Source organism: Hippopotamus amphibius, chromosome 2 (genome assembly GCF_030028045.1).
Source record: "Hippopotamus amphibius kiboko isolate mHipAmp2 chromosome 2, mHipAmp2.hap2, whole genome shotgun sequence".
Lineage (NCBI taxonomy): Eukaryota > Metazoa > Chordata > Mammalia > Artiodactyla > Hippopotamidae > Hippopotamus > Hippopotamus amphibius.
The window spans coordinates 95,506,753-95,521,373 of record NC_080187.1 but is presented as its reverse complement, the minus strand read 5'-3'; the positions used below and the strand labels follow the sequence as shown (position 1 = coordinate 95,521,373).

Genomic DNA, 14,621 nt, shown 5'->3' with positions numbered 1-14,621 from the left:
TTTATTTTGAGCTTTCTTTTAATATTGTTTTAAAATTTTAAGTGACTCTTTCCCCAATAATGTTTAGTAATCAATTATTTAGAGTTGTTTTAATTTTAATTTTTAGTAAATTGTTGTTAGAACTGTTAGGAATTTCAAATTTGATCTATTAATCGTGAAGATTATCTTTGTATATTATGATTAAAAACCAATCAATTTTTTCATCTCTTTTTTCATTAAGTGAAAATAATACTTGTGTATATGTTTTTTCCTGTCCATTGCAAACATTGTGTTCTGACTACAGCTTCTCTTATTAATAGCTTCCAGTGCACTAGTTCTCATTCTAAGAGGCCTAAGAATGAGGAGGATGAGGAAGTGTCAGCTGCAGTTGATGGGGCAGAGGGCCCCTCTCCTGACCTGGACCCAGATGACCTCAAGGACAGTGAAAAGCCAGAAGAAGCAGTGAAACTAGCAAACACAGAAGCACCTTCAGAAGAAGAGGCCTCTGCTAGCAGGATGAAGCTGGATCACAATTTATCAGATAATATCAGATTCTCAGGTGAGAAACTAGCTGATTATGTTTCACATATTAGTAGTAGGTGGTGGTTGATCTGCATTAAATCTGTGCTTAGTAGGACAGATATCTTACTTTTACACATAGCTTAACCAATAAGCCATCTAAAGCTATGAAGTAACTTGACCAGAAGGCCAAGGGAGTGTTATAAAAGTCAGAAGCAGCACTGCTACGGGTAATGGAATTTTGAGACAGCCAGCAGTGCCTATTTCATTTAATAAAAAAGAAGATTCTAAAATGAAAAAAAAATTTTTTGGTGCAACTCAATTTACAACATACAATACAGTTTTGGAAAGCTTCTCTTGAATTCACGTGGAATAGAGAAAACCAATTATAGATAATTCTTTTCAGATTCTTAGCTTTCGACTTAATTGTAAGAAGAAAATAAAGACTAAGGTTTTACAAAAGAACAACCAAAATCATTCAGTCCTATGAAATGGTATATACAGTCCCCTGGCTGTTTCTCTACACCGGTCATCATCTGTAAATCTCAACTGCTTTGCTTTTCCTCTCTTTTATAGCATATTTCTCTGAAATTGTTTTAATGCTTTGCCTCTTTAATATTTGTTGGAGATTTTGTCCTTTTTCTAATCAAGCTTGCTGGTAATTGTCTGTCTCTCATACCCCTCATCTGTTCTATCCTTCAGTTGTGGGGCTCTCCCAGCCACCTCCTGCTTCCTCTTCATTCAAGGCATGTTATCTCTTGTCTGGACTCTTGCAGAAACTGCTTCCTTCCTGTTTAGCCAGCGTCCACTCTAGTCACCCCTACTGGTCAGTTCTCCATGTGGCAGTCATAGTGATTCTTTTAAAAGACATAGCTTAGGTCTTGTCCCTACCATCTTCTTGCTCTTATTCCACTTAGAGTAAAAGAAAAAGTCCTGATAATTGTCCTAATTAATCGGGTCCTTGAATGCTTCTCCATTCTTATTACCTTTTGCTCTTGAAATATCTGTATTAATAGAGTTTAAATCATAGATATTTTTTAGTGAGCTTATATTTAATTGAAGAGCTAGACAAATAAATATATAATTTCCTATCTCGTGTGCTAAGTACTGCTATAGAGGTGGCATAGGGTGTTCCTGGAATACCAAGGAAAGGCCCAAAATAGACAGGAGGCTGGACTGACAAGGTTTCTTGGAGTAGGTGATACGTGAATTAACTTGTGATGAATGCGTGGAAGATAGGAAGTCAAGAAGGTAGGGAAGGAATAGCAAGCAGTACAGAGAACAGTTATGCAGTACATACAGGTATTTCTTTATAATCCCTCACCATAGTTTCTTTCTTATTCTTTTTTAAATCACACTGGGTTGAATTAATTACATTGTGTATTACTGGATGGTTTAGGTCAGGGGCACCCAGTTTTATTAGTTCTGTTGCTACCTGGTTTCTTGCATTTTGACTTTCGGATTTTGAGACCTGGCAGAGTATTTAATAGAAGACTTGGCTAGGTGCAGCATCCGAGCTACTATATGATAGGTGAAATTATGCTTGTCTGTGTGTGTGTGTGTAAGGGAGGGAGGAGGGTGAATAGAGATGCCTCTAGAAGAGAAGTGCGTGTGGTGTTCCTTTCCTTTCATATGCTATCATTGTCCAATGCAGAATTGGTGTAGAAGATACTTTTTTATTGGACCTGCACAGTTTTAGATGTGTTCTTGAGATACATCCTCTGAGCTGGAATGTTTCATCAGTAGCATATATTAGAATTGAATTCTTATTTTTAGGAAGATCTCGAATTGCTGTTGCTTGGGTAATTATTGTTATTGCCCAGACATTGGTCTGCAGTAGAACCTCTTTTTAATCTCTTACTTTGTCAGTAAGAATGTTATTTTGCCACCTTAGCAACTACAGAGGCTGCATGATGCTTTGGTGTTTTTTCCCACTCAGGTCTTTAGTGGAAATTTAGAGGGATTGTTTGATGATAGAAATTTGGTTGAGAACAGTTTGACCATTCTCAGCAATAACAGAGTATAAGATTTATTAACAGTCTTTTGTTTTACTCCTCAGGAAATGTCTGCCTAAGCACATCTGTATCAGAGAAAATCAAAACAGAGGCTGACCAAACCTGTGCCACAGTTCCACCTTTGAATCCCAGTGATGCTGACGATTCCATATCTAGTGGCCGCGTGATGTCCGAGGGATCAGAGCTGCCCAAGCTTCCGTGGCCCAAGTCACCTGAGTCGTGCTCCTCTGTGGTGGAAAGTAACAGTGCTTTGACAGAGGGAGAAGAGAGTGATGTGGAGAGCCGCGGGGGTGGCCTCGAACCTGGGGAAGTCGCAGTGGTCCCCCGTGGGGAGAGAAATGGCTTCAAAGTCCCCAGTGTATGTGGCATTGTCAATTTTTACCTATTTATTGTGTTGTCAAGGCACTTTCTGAAAACAGCATGCTGTTCATCGAAATCTTGCTTTAGGGAGGAAATAAGATTTCACATGTATGGGTCTTAATCATGTTTCCTTCAATGACTAGGAGGTAAGCCTGCGAGCACTGGCTCATTCAGAGAACGTGGAACTTTTGGCCACATGTTGGAACTTAATTTGTGTTCTTTTTAAATGTATCTAATGTTAAACTCCTTATTTTGAGATAATTATAGATTTATACACAGTGGTAAGAAATAGTATAGCAAGGTCTTATGTACCCAGTTTCCTCCAGTAGTACCTTGGAAAACTATAGTAGGATAGCACAATGATACTGACATTGATACAGTCAGGATACAGCATGGTTCTCTCACCTGCAATTGTAGCCAGGCTGGCAATGATTCACCTGCAGGACTCCGGCTTCCTTCTGCCAATGCCTAATACCTCTGGGTCGCAGGCTTCCCACCTTAAGATCAGGGCTCATCTGGTCATGCTTTTCCCTAACTCTTTTCTCGTGGACTCTGAATCCAGGACCAGGCTGACCTTCTGGTCCTGCCCCGTGCCAGAACCAGGCCTTTTGCCTCTTGGAAAACTCAAGGTCCCTCTTGGTTTCCAGTCTCCCCATTCTAACCCTTTGCATAGGGCCTCCCTGTTTCTCATGTGTTCTTGTATGATGTTAATATCATATGCTTTCAGCATAAACTTTCACTGTAACTGTAAGATTGTGAGTGTATCCGCCAAGCTACAGTTGTGTGTAGTGTTTGTCATAATTTGGTAACCTCTTTTGATCCATACAACTTGAAAAAGGAGTTCACGTGGACGAGTAAGGGAAGCCTCAAATGTTTGAGCTGATAAATTGTGCTGGCCGCAGAACAGACCCACTTCTGGGCGTCTCCTGCTCATTTCAACTCATCACAAGCCTTTTGTATCTTTGAGTAGCGAGGGAGAGTAAATAAAGACATCAACTTGGAATAGTCTGTTTCTAAGTAGTTTTAAAATGTCCAATATAGATGATTTTCTAATTTCACCCAGTAGATTTTATCATTGTTATGCATGATTGTCCTACTGAACTGTAAAATATTTCTCAGAAACATCTGAGAAATAGAAACATATGATCTAATTTGTTTGAAAAGGTTGCTGAGAAATTTGAAAATAGTATTCACGTACCAGTGGACAAAATTTACAACTTAATTTCACACAGGGATTAATTGTAGCTGGACAGATAGTGGGATTCTGGAATGCTAAATTAGTCAAATGCTGTTTATATTTGGTCAGATTCTTTACACTAGAATGGAACTGAAGGTAACTTTTCTGTCTCCTTGCTCTCAGTGGAGGCAGTTCAGTTCTCAGTGCTGTTAACCTTCATCTTCACCGTTCCACTGAACACAGCCTGACCTGCTGGGAAAGCAAGTGCTGCTGTTGAGGGCTGAGGGACTTGGTTTGCCCTCGTCAGAAACAGCTCCGCGGTGTTCTTTTCTCATACCGTGGTGTCAGACAGTCCTTCTAAGTGATACAGACCCATTTCATTTTTGTGTAGTGTGACCAGTGTTTCTCAGTATTAAGTGTAATACTACGTGTATGCTGGTAGCAGTCAGCTTTACTCAACCTTCTCAAAAAACACTGTTATGTTTTAAACGGTGTCTGTCTATCTATAACTGGGCTCCATGCTTTTCCTGGAATAAACCAAATATATTCACACCTTACCTGCTATTCCTGCTGTCCAAAATACTCCTCCCCCAAAGAACTAAATGTCCTGCTCCCTTACTGCACTCAAGACTCCACGCAAGTGTCTTCTTGTTAGAAAGGCCTTCTCTCATGACCCCATATAAAATAGCCTCCTCCCCATCTATTTCCTTTCTTTGTCTTGCTTTTTTTTTAAGTTGCATATTTGCTTAGTAGTACCTGATAAAGCTTTTCTTTTTACTTGTTTATTGTGTGTGCCGTAGGCTTGCCTGTAATGTACTGCTTGGAAGCAGGGACCTGGTATAATTTTTTTCCTGCTGTAGTTCAGTCTTAGAACAGTGTGGCATGTAGTAAGGACTTCATAAATATTTCTTATTGTTGACTAAGTTATACATTCTCACATTAGTTTTTAGCTATTATAAACCACAGGTAAATCTCATCCTATATTATTACTTCGTGATCCCAGCTTTGATTAGAATGTTTTCACACATTTTCTTGTAATCCTGTTTTGGTGTCAGATGTCAGCATAGTTTTTCTCCTTCCAGGCCCTGCTTCTTCAGCTTACGGGGAAATTTCTGAGACTCCTTTCTTTTGCAGTCAGTGGTTGATGCAAACCCAGTAATTTTTAATTCTTTCTCTAATTATCCCCCCCACCCCCCCGCTTTTTTTTTTTTTTTGGATTGCATGGGCAAGAAAGCTTGTAAGTATACTCTGCCTGGGAGATGTCAGGATGCACATGGCATTTTCCTTTACCTTTGAAAGGAAATGTAGTCTGGGCAGCTCAGGACAGAGGATTTTACATAAAATTTAAGTGGTTTCAGGATGACAGTAATGTGCCATGTTAAACAACAACGACTTTTGATTTCCTGTTTGATCCTCAGAGAAGGGGTGATTCACTTTTGAATGGAAGAAAGTGCACAAGCTTGCCTTGGCTGTATTGCCTCCTGTGTGAGAATAGAAAGCAAATAACCTACCACAGTCACACGTGACCAAACGCCATGGTCCTATATTGTTATGAATATATAATCCTAAATTTAACTTAATTTTAAAGAACTTCTGAAAGCTTGCTAACTAAGTTTATTGTAGGTTTGAGAAGTGTACCTTGCACTACAGAGAGTGTTTTAATATGAAGTAGAAGCATAGTTAATTGACTCCCCGTCAGTAAAATTACAAATAGAATGGATTCCTATTTCTTTTGATGTTAAGGTTTAAATTTCTGTAACGAAGTGTTAATTCCTCAGGAGGTAAATAAGAGTTCTTCATAATTAAATTGTTGTAAGTCATCATAATCATAGATTTTTGTTTTAAAACAAGTCTTTAATGGTGAGTGTTTCTTCCCACTTGTGTTTTGCAACCAGAGAATAGAAGGAGAAACCAAAACTGCTAAAAGTTGGCGCCATCCACTTAGTAAGCCTCCAGCAAGATCCCCAATGACTTTGGTGAAGCAGCAGGCAACGAGTGATGAAGGTGAGCCTGTGTAGTTTTTCAGTATTTATTCTGTATATACTGTGTAATATTTAGAATTTATCCTGTCAGTTTGTAGAGAAGAAATCTGACAAAGTGGCAGATATGTATCCCAGAAGGAGATCATAAGTAATATACAGTTTATTTGGAATTTAGATTTTAGGGATGCATACTTGCTTCACATAATCTAGCCATGTTAAAGTCTTCCTTTTTTATATGGTGGGATAAATTAATCATTTATGGAATTTGCCTTAAGACCCTCCAGAAGAAGTTGACAGTCATTTCTCTCGAGGTATCAAATCACGGAATTAACATGCTTTGTGTTTCGTTGCATTGCCTTTGTTTTTAACTTGAATCCTTTCAATTTATTAACACCATCTGAGTAAGAAACTACATGCAGTACTTCTGTATCCTGTTATACCTGGTTTGTCATGAAACATCCTTTCTCATTGACTAGATTTTACTCATGTGGGTTGGTGTGAAGTAGTTTTATTTACAACCAGTTACTATTTCTGGTTGTAACATTTATCTGTTTGTTTTACTTAGTTGCCCCTTTTACCTCTCTCTCTTTTTCCAAAATTTTTTTTTGTTGTCTTCAGTCAGACCAATGACCAGCTGTTTCTTCCTTGAGTCTCATAACATCATGAAGGTCTATTTTTGCCCCATCTCTGAAAGGATCAGTTCAAGCAGGTTTTCGGTAAAAAGCCCTTCTTTGAGATATCCTCCTTTTCTGGTGGAAATTGTTAATTAAGCTCTTGTGTCTGTGAGGATGCTGCCAAGGGAATAGCATGAATCTTGGGTTCAGGCTCCCATTTAGTTTAAATCCAATTTATCAGAGTACACATTTTTAGCAGATTTTTTTCCTTCTGCTTACTGTCTTCTTTTATGCCCCATGTTAGTAGAAAAAAAAAGATCATCAGTACAGGGATCAGGTAGTGATGGTAGCAGTTTTCCATAACACCAAACCAAGGTAGAATTCTGCCTTGAGTCATAAAAGTGATGAAACATATTTGCCTTTATTTCCATATATCGTCATGTTCAGTTTTTCTTTCAACAGCTTTATCATATCTAGCACAAACCTTTTTTCCCTTAGTGCCAAGATAAAGGACTATTCTGTATAAAGTAATTAATACTTGATATACATTACTTACGAATTTTCATTACCCTTCCCCATCATAGCCTGTAATCAGCATAGCTTCTTAGAAGAGAATGGGCTATCCTAACACCTAAGGAAAACTGCCTTCCCCTATGTCTTTATCTTCTTAGGAAGTTTATTTCCACGTGAATCATCATAAATTGGCCCAGAGTTTCGCCATGGAGAGTAGTTTTAATTTCGATCAGTATAGCTTGCAAAATTTCTAATGGATTGGTTTAAGGAAGACAGTTCAAAAGTCTGAGGTTAAATATCTTGTTGAAGCACTGGTGATTGTAGCTTTTGCAGCAGTCTCCCCCTCTATTTTAATATGTTAAGGACTCCTGGGGTCCTCTGGGGATTTTTGCGAATTGAAAGGAAAAATCAGAGAATTATAGTGATGGTGAAAGATTTTTACAAGCTTCCAAGCTGGGAATGGAGAATATTTCATGTCCTGGAACAAATTACTTGTTTCTTGGGCACTTGAATGTTTTTACGTCAGCCTTCTTCCTCTGTGCCTTGTGAATGTGCATCATCATCATTAGAAAGTGATGAGGAGTGGGATTGGTGCTCATTGGGAGCACACAACTCCAAATCTAGCCTCTTTGGGGAATTTCCTACCCTAACTATTGGGCTCTTTTTGCACTCCTCTTACAGAAGTAGGTGTGTATGCCAGACAGAAGCATAACTAGATGGGAGCATCTGAGAAATTGCATCTCTTAACAGCAGTGTCCCCTACTGGTGAATGAGCATTTCTCTACTGAAGTCTGTTTGATTCCCTAACAGAAAAGCAGCAGAGTGCAAAGATACTGATCCAGCACCTCTGAGAGCTTATGTGTAACTGGGAGATAAGAGTCACATCTGAGCTGCTCTTCTCAAAGGACAGTGCAGTGGCTCTTTGATACTCAAATGGCCCAAAACTGTAGTGAGCATTCTAATTGGTGGCATATCCAGTAATTACAGGATCAGCAAGGATTTCCTGACTCTTAGCCTATTCTTTCCTGGAAGAAGATTTTCCATACTTAGCAGAAAAATACAAGGGCCTGTGGTGGTGCAGCAGAGAGGGGGATAGCTAAGAAATGAATGATATTTTAGAATATAGCACTTTTTACATAAAAACTAGTATCTAATTCATTCTTTTTAGGAGGATGAAAAATTACCTCAAATGTATACTACATATTTATTATTTATAGTTTAAAAGAAATAACTAATCTGTCTCTGGTTTTCTTTTAACTGCAGTGTTTTTCAGTTCCCTTTTCCCTTAAGGCAGGCAGCTGCACAAGGTGATGCTGAAGCGTGGATTAATATTCTATGTATTTTTCTGTTTTTTAAGTTAATTATACAGTGTTGAATTGAAACAGACTTGAAAGAGAAGCGCTTGGGTGGGTGTTTTAGTTTTGAAACATTCTGGACGTGCACCCATTCTCCTCTTGTGATGTGTCACTAGAACGGCATGTTCCTGTTGTCCGATTTCAGAGCTTTGTGGTTGAGTGTCTGTAGGGAAGGGGGTGTGTACGCAGCATGGGTGAGCCAGGCAGACTCCGAGAACAGCACCTTTGTCCAGCCTCGGGAGGCACTGAGAGTGAGAGGATGGACCCTGGGGGTGGGGCCGGGCGGGAAGCTCAGAAATCTGCCACAGTAATTCTTTCTCGTTGGTTGCTGCAGGTGTCTGCCCAAAGGCTCTCACATGTTTCCCTTAATGTTACAGCTTTGATCCAGGGTAGGTGACTTTAAGGCTCTTCATGAGCCAGTACCAGCTTCTCTCTGCAGCTTCATTTCCCTCAGCTGCCCAACATGAATCCTCCTGTCCATCCATTCAGACAACTTTTCTTTCTCCTGAGTCTGTCTGCTGCCTCATGCTTTTGTACATTTCCCTGAACTGTTGCTTTCCCTGTGATGCCCCTTTCTGTCTTGGAACCATTTTCACCTGCTTCTCACCACTTCCTTCTTCTCCCTCTTACTTCTCCTCCACTGTCCTGTTCCATCTATACCTACTTAGCTCTAGCACGTTGCTTGTCACCTTACATTGTGCTGCATTATTTGTCTGTGTGTCTGTCTCCTCACTCTCACTCCTTTCCTCTCATCTCCTGACTCCAGTCCAAGGTCAGTCTGTGGCTTAATTCACCTGTGGATCCAAAAGCAGGAAAGCCCTGGTGATTAATAACCTTGAAATCAGTTAAAAAAGATAGTCAAATACTTTGATAACAAAAAAAACAAAAACAAAAACTTCGATGACATATGCTGTCATGTTAAAAGGAAAACCAAAATTCTTCTTTAGGAGATATTCTCTGTATATACAAGTATGTAGAAAAACATGCTGTTTTAATTAGCTGGAGATATAATAATGATGTCACCTAACTCAGTTTTGTATCATGACTGTGTTGGAATCCTCTTTACCACTGTGCCAAATCCTAGATCCTACTCAAAGTTCATATGAAGTGGACGTGTTACAGATGTGGCCAGTGCTTCGGAGACCTGAGGGCCCCCAGAGTGATGACATCCCATTGGGAGAGTTGCTTAGCTAGCGCCTTGGTGTGTATGTAGATGTGTGTGAGCGTGTGTGTGTGCATATGTCTATTTGCTTCCCAGTTTGAAGGCATTCTTATTCAGAAATTTTTCACTCACGCATGCCTTTTCTGGCTAGGGTTTTCATCAGCAGCACTTTGTGCTGACACAAACTTGGGGCTTTTCTTGAGTGGACGTTAGTCTAATAGACATTGTACATTGACATCCACATTCTGAACATGTGTTTATCCACCCCCTGCCTTCCTCTTTGTGGCTCATCGTTTGATCTTTGAAGCTCTCCTTCTGTACATGTGTATGCATCTTTAAAATATTGAAGTAGAGTTGATTTACAGCGTCTCAGGTGTCATGTATGTGTTTGTTTCTAGCTTAAAAACTACATTTGTTTCCAATATAAATTTTCCAACTTTTCCTACTGTTGACTTACAGTATAGTCACTGCATTTGTACTTACTGTGCATATAGCCTCCTTGGTGAAGTGATAAGGTTAACGTTGTTTCTAAAGCAACTGTAAAGGAGAAGCCCTGCAGACACACAGGAGACCTCACGAACGTGGCAGTGGCTGACGCGGTGGTACTCTACTCAGTGATCCTCACGTCTGTTAGTGGTGATTTGAGTTGACATACTGATGCTGTCTGTGGAGTTTTGCTGGAGACTTAGAAAGTTAAGTTGAAAGTTTATAAGAAAATACACAAGATTGTTATCAGGTGATTTTAATTCACTTATGTATGCTCATAACTTTTAAAACTTTTTATAATAAATAGTAATATGTTTCTTTTCTATTTGGGCAAAAAAATATTATAAAGAGACAGAGAGTATGGGTGTGACGGACTGAATTTCCAGATAATCCTCCAGTTACAAAAGAATCAGAAATAATTGATAAATAAAACAACCAATCTTTACACATGCACAGAGAGGCAAAATCACATAAAAGTCTTATTTCTGCGTGTCTGCGATCATGGTTAGCCGGCTCCAGTGCTCCGTTAGCTGCATGACCCTCCATGCTTCGGTGCCTGTGCTTACCAGGTGGGGATTACAGCAGTACCTGTCACATGGAGCTCTTGGGAGGGCTAAAAGACTATGTGTAAGGCACTCAGAACAGTGTTTGACACATAGTGAACGTTTGTTGTCATTGTTGTGACATGATTAGGAGGAGCAGGAGGAGGGCGGTAGCTGAGCTCTCAAGAAATGAGGGAAATCCAGAGGGGATTCAGAGCAAAATGACATTCAGGTGGGTAGGAGAGAGTGACTGCCCTGCCGTTTGGGGGAAGTATGCTAGGACTAGAGTGGAGGCCGGGAAATCAGATTAAGACCTCATAGGCCCCCCCACCCCCACCCCAGACTCATAAAGCTGGACTCTTCAAAGGCTGTGCCCTTAGTTAATAGTTAAGGGTGTGCTAGTGAAAAACTAAAACCAAAAATAGCCAGACCCAGGCAGAGGACAAGAAGTCCTGTTGTCTGGGTCTCGGCTTGGGTGGGGAAAGAGGGTAAGATAAGAGAAAGTCACCCTAACAGTTCTTAACCATAGGACTGCCATCACATTGGTGCCTCTTATTCCAATCAGAAATTTAGAGAGCCTCCAGGGCATCTAGCAGAAGCAATTACAAAATCTTTTGAACCCACCCTGAATAGGAGTTTAGGTGACTAGAAGACAGTAGATGCTGACTGGAGTCCTGGCTTTGTCCCTTAGACATGTTTTGACCTCTGGCAAGTCTTTTCTCTGGCCTCAGTTTCCTCTTGTGTAGAATGTGAGCCTTGGCTCTGAGTAATTAGGCTTCTAGCCTACAAGTTCATGAACGGATTTTTGACATTTTAGATATCCTGAAATAACATAGTGATATGTTGAGCTCATCACCATTGGCCCAAATTTTTATTTGTAACTCTTCAACTATGATTTTATACAGAAAGATTGAAAGACACAGATACCCACCTGTACTGTGTTTACCCAAGTGCAGAGGTGACCCCACCTACACGTTTGAATATTGACAGGATTCACACTAAAGCCCTGATAATGACTCTGGTTTTCTCTAATCTGAACTGTCTGGATAACTCTTTCTGAATCATCAATTCAGCAAGTGCACTACTGTAATGAGCTGTTAAGGATCTCTTTGAAATTAAAGACAGCTTAAACCCTGATCCCTATCTCTGTAATGTCTGCATGCCTTGCGGGGTAGATTAAAAGTGTATTTCAGGCAGTGTGACAGCAATTTATTTTGTGGACAGTCTGTCTATATTAATATTATAATTCATTTAGTAGCAGATTAAATATTTAAATATAGAGATGGAAAAGGTGGAAATTGCTGCATTAGAGATTATTCCTGATGTTTGACCATTATGCAACCCATTTAATCTAGATTTTCAGTTATTTTGAAAAATAAAATATGTACACTCAAGTGCACTTAAGTAAGGGAAATCTCAGGAACTCACATCTGACAAAAAATCTGATTACTTCCTTAAATGTTTTTTCTGTTTCACACTCATTTTGTGAAAACATATGTGTTTATAATGCAATTGAATGATAAATTGGTCCTAAACATATTTTCCCAAGAGTGATTTCACTTTATTAGAGATTTTTGTTTTCTTCTGGGATTGCCTGATATTTCCTGGGTATTTTCTGAACTTTACCGTGTGTCATTCGGAGGCTGGTAGTACTATTGGTGCAAAAGCTGGCTTTTGGGCACTTTGCAATTGTCCCTCAAATAAAAGGACATTATTTTGAATTGACTATTTCACTTTATCTTTAGCAGTGAGATGTTTCGGAGGAGAATTATGCCGTCTTGCCACTGGCATGCTGTAGCGCCCTCCTTTCTAAGAGCATTGGTATAGGTTTGCCAATCTTCGTATTGTAAAAAAAATTGTATTTCAAAGATTTAAGTGGATATACTGACCAAATATAATAATGATGCCTTTTATTAATTCAAACTTTAAAAATGTTATTTTAAGTATTAGATTAAATTAAAAATTTGTTTTAATACCAAAACATTCATTTATTTGTTTTGCCAGATGGTAATGGGCACCTGGCTCTGTTTTTGGTTCACAACCTGAGAGCTGCCTTCTAGTTTCTCCTTGGCTGTTAATGGCTGTATGGCCTTGGAAAACTAAGTCATGTAACCTTCTAAGGCTCATCATACATTTACTCATATGTATGATGAAATTGTTGGATTAGTGATCCCAAAGTTTCATTCAAACTCTAAAGATCTTTAATTCTATCAAAATGTAATAGGAAGAAGCTAGCACAACATTTTAAATCAACTATATTCCCACCTGCTCCAAAAAAAAAAAAAAATGAAATAAAATGTAAGGTACACCATTCTTTTATATATATATATATATATATATATATATATATATATATATGAATATGATTGGAGAGGATACTGTGTAGTCCTTTTGCTTCATGCTAGGCTTTCATGGAAAAGCAAAATAGTGAAGTATAAGAACATTCCTCATCAACAGTGTTTCCCCTCTGTAAAAAGTCCTTTTCTCTGCCAATTTTGAAAAACAAATGCTGTTTTATGATTGTTGCATGTCATGCTCCAAATGTTATTAATTTTTACATAACAATCTCTTCTTTGTTCCATCAATTCTTATTAGCTTGAGGTAATATTATACTTTCATAATAAGCACAGTTATATTTCTGTCTGTTTAAGCAATAAAACAGCAACTTCAGCAGATTACTAAGCAGATTGGCTTGGAATGTTTGTTGATAGGTCACAGCCAATATTTTCCTGCATTATGTAGACATAAAACATTAGATGTTGTTGGCACTCAGATTTAATGGACATTTTATCTAGCACTCAGCTGTATAATAAATGGGTGTTCTCAGTTTAGCTTGATTTCTCTGTTAGTGAATCCGTTTGGAGTCCCAAGGGCATTGACTTTTTCTGCAATATAGGGAATAAAAATAAAAAACACTTTGCCCTTATTATGCTAGTGGCTTGGTAAGGGTTTAATTGAGTTAGACAGAAACACGCTAGCTTTTTAACTCATGTTACATGGTTGCTTTCTGTACTTTTCAGAATCAATCTTGAAATTTTTTTAAACAGTGGTTGGCATGAAGTCTTATGATCAGGTGTCTATAAGTGCTGAACGCATTGGGATTATAAAACTGATAGTCAAGACTGATTTATTTGAATTCATGTGTGCCTTGTTACTCTTGAAGTCTTATAGAAAATATCTGAGGTACAGCTTTTGACATTATAATTGTGTGGTTCATTCCATTCTTTAGAAAAATAAATTATGGTGTTAGGTTGAAATGTATGAAATTGCTGATATTTGATGTTCGTGTATCTTCATATGTTACTTTATATTTCCTTAAACTTGTATGCAACCCCCTTTCTGGAGACAAGGATGTCTTAACCTTATAGGCCATTGAATTATCCTGTATTTTGTACTACGTTTTCTGCATTTTTAGTTCCATGTTTTGTTTGGTTGTGAAACTATGAATATCGAGAATAAGCATGCAGTTTGCAGAGCTGGCATAGCTTTTAAAATTTAATTTTATAATCACCTTATGATCTTCATTTCCTTTGTTTTGTCTCTGGCTATTGAAAACTTAGTCCTGGACTGGCAATGTTCTGACATTTGGGGACCATTGTCATAGATTTTATTTTATTTATTTATTTTTAAAATTTTAAAAATTTATTTATTTATTGGCTGCATTGAGTCTTTGTTGCTGAGTGTGGGCTTTCTCTAGTTGCAGGGAGCAGGGGCTACTCTTCACTGAGGTGTGCGGGCTTCTCATTGCAGTGGTTTCTCTTGTTGCAGAGCATGGGCTCTAGGCTCATGGGCTTCAGTAGTTGTGGCTCATGGGCTCTAGAGCACAGGCTCAGTAGTTGTGGTACATGGGGTTAGTTGCTCCATAGCATGTGGGATCTTCCTGGACCAGGGATCGAACCCATGTGCCTCTTCCTGGA

The 14,621-nt window shown here is 38.8% G+C and overlaps 1 protein-coding gene across 10 annotated transcripts in view; it reads left to right on the top strand.

Annotated features, from left to right (window-relative positions):
• The window catches only part of KDM4C (lysine demethylase 4C), a 414,703-nt gene that overhangs the window by 206,768 nt on the left and 193,314 nt on the right, over nucleotides 1-14,621 (top strand). For all 10 annotated transcript variants that reach the window (XR_009051206.1, XR_009051205.1, XM_057720401.1 and 7 more), the window contains 3 exons: nucleotides 300-538; nucleotides 2,558-2,871; nucleotides 5,946-6,054. Coding sequence is in view for 8 of the 10 variants with exons in the window: in XM_057720401.1 (XP_057576384.1) it covers nucleotides 300-538; nucleotides 2,558-2,871; nucleotides 5,946-6,054 (662 nt within the window). In the remaining 2 variants the exon portion in view is untranslated. The remainder of the gene's footprint in view (nucleotides 1-299; nucleotides 539-2,557; nucleotides 2,872-5,945; nucleotides 6,055-14,621) is intronic.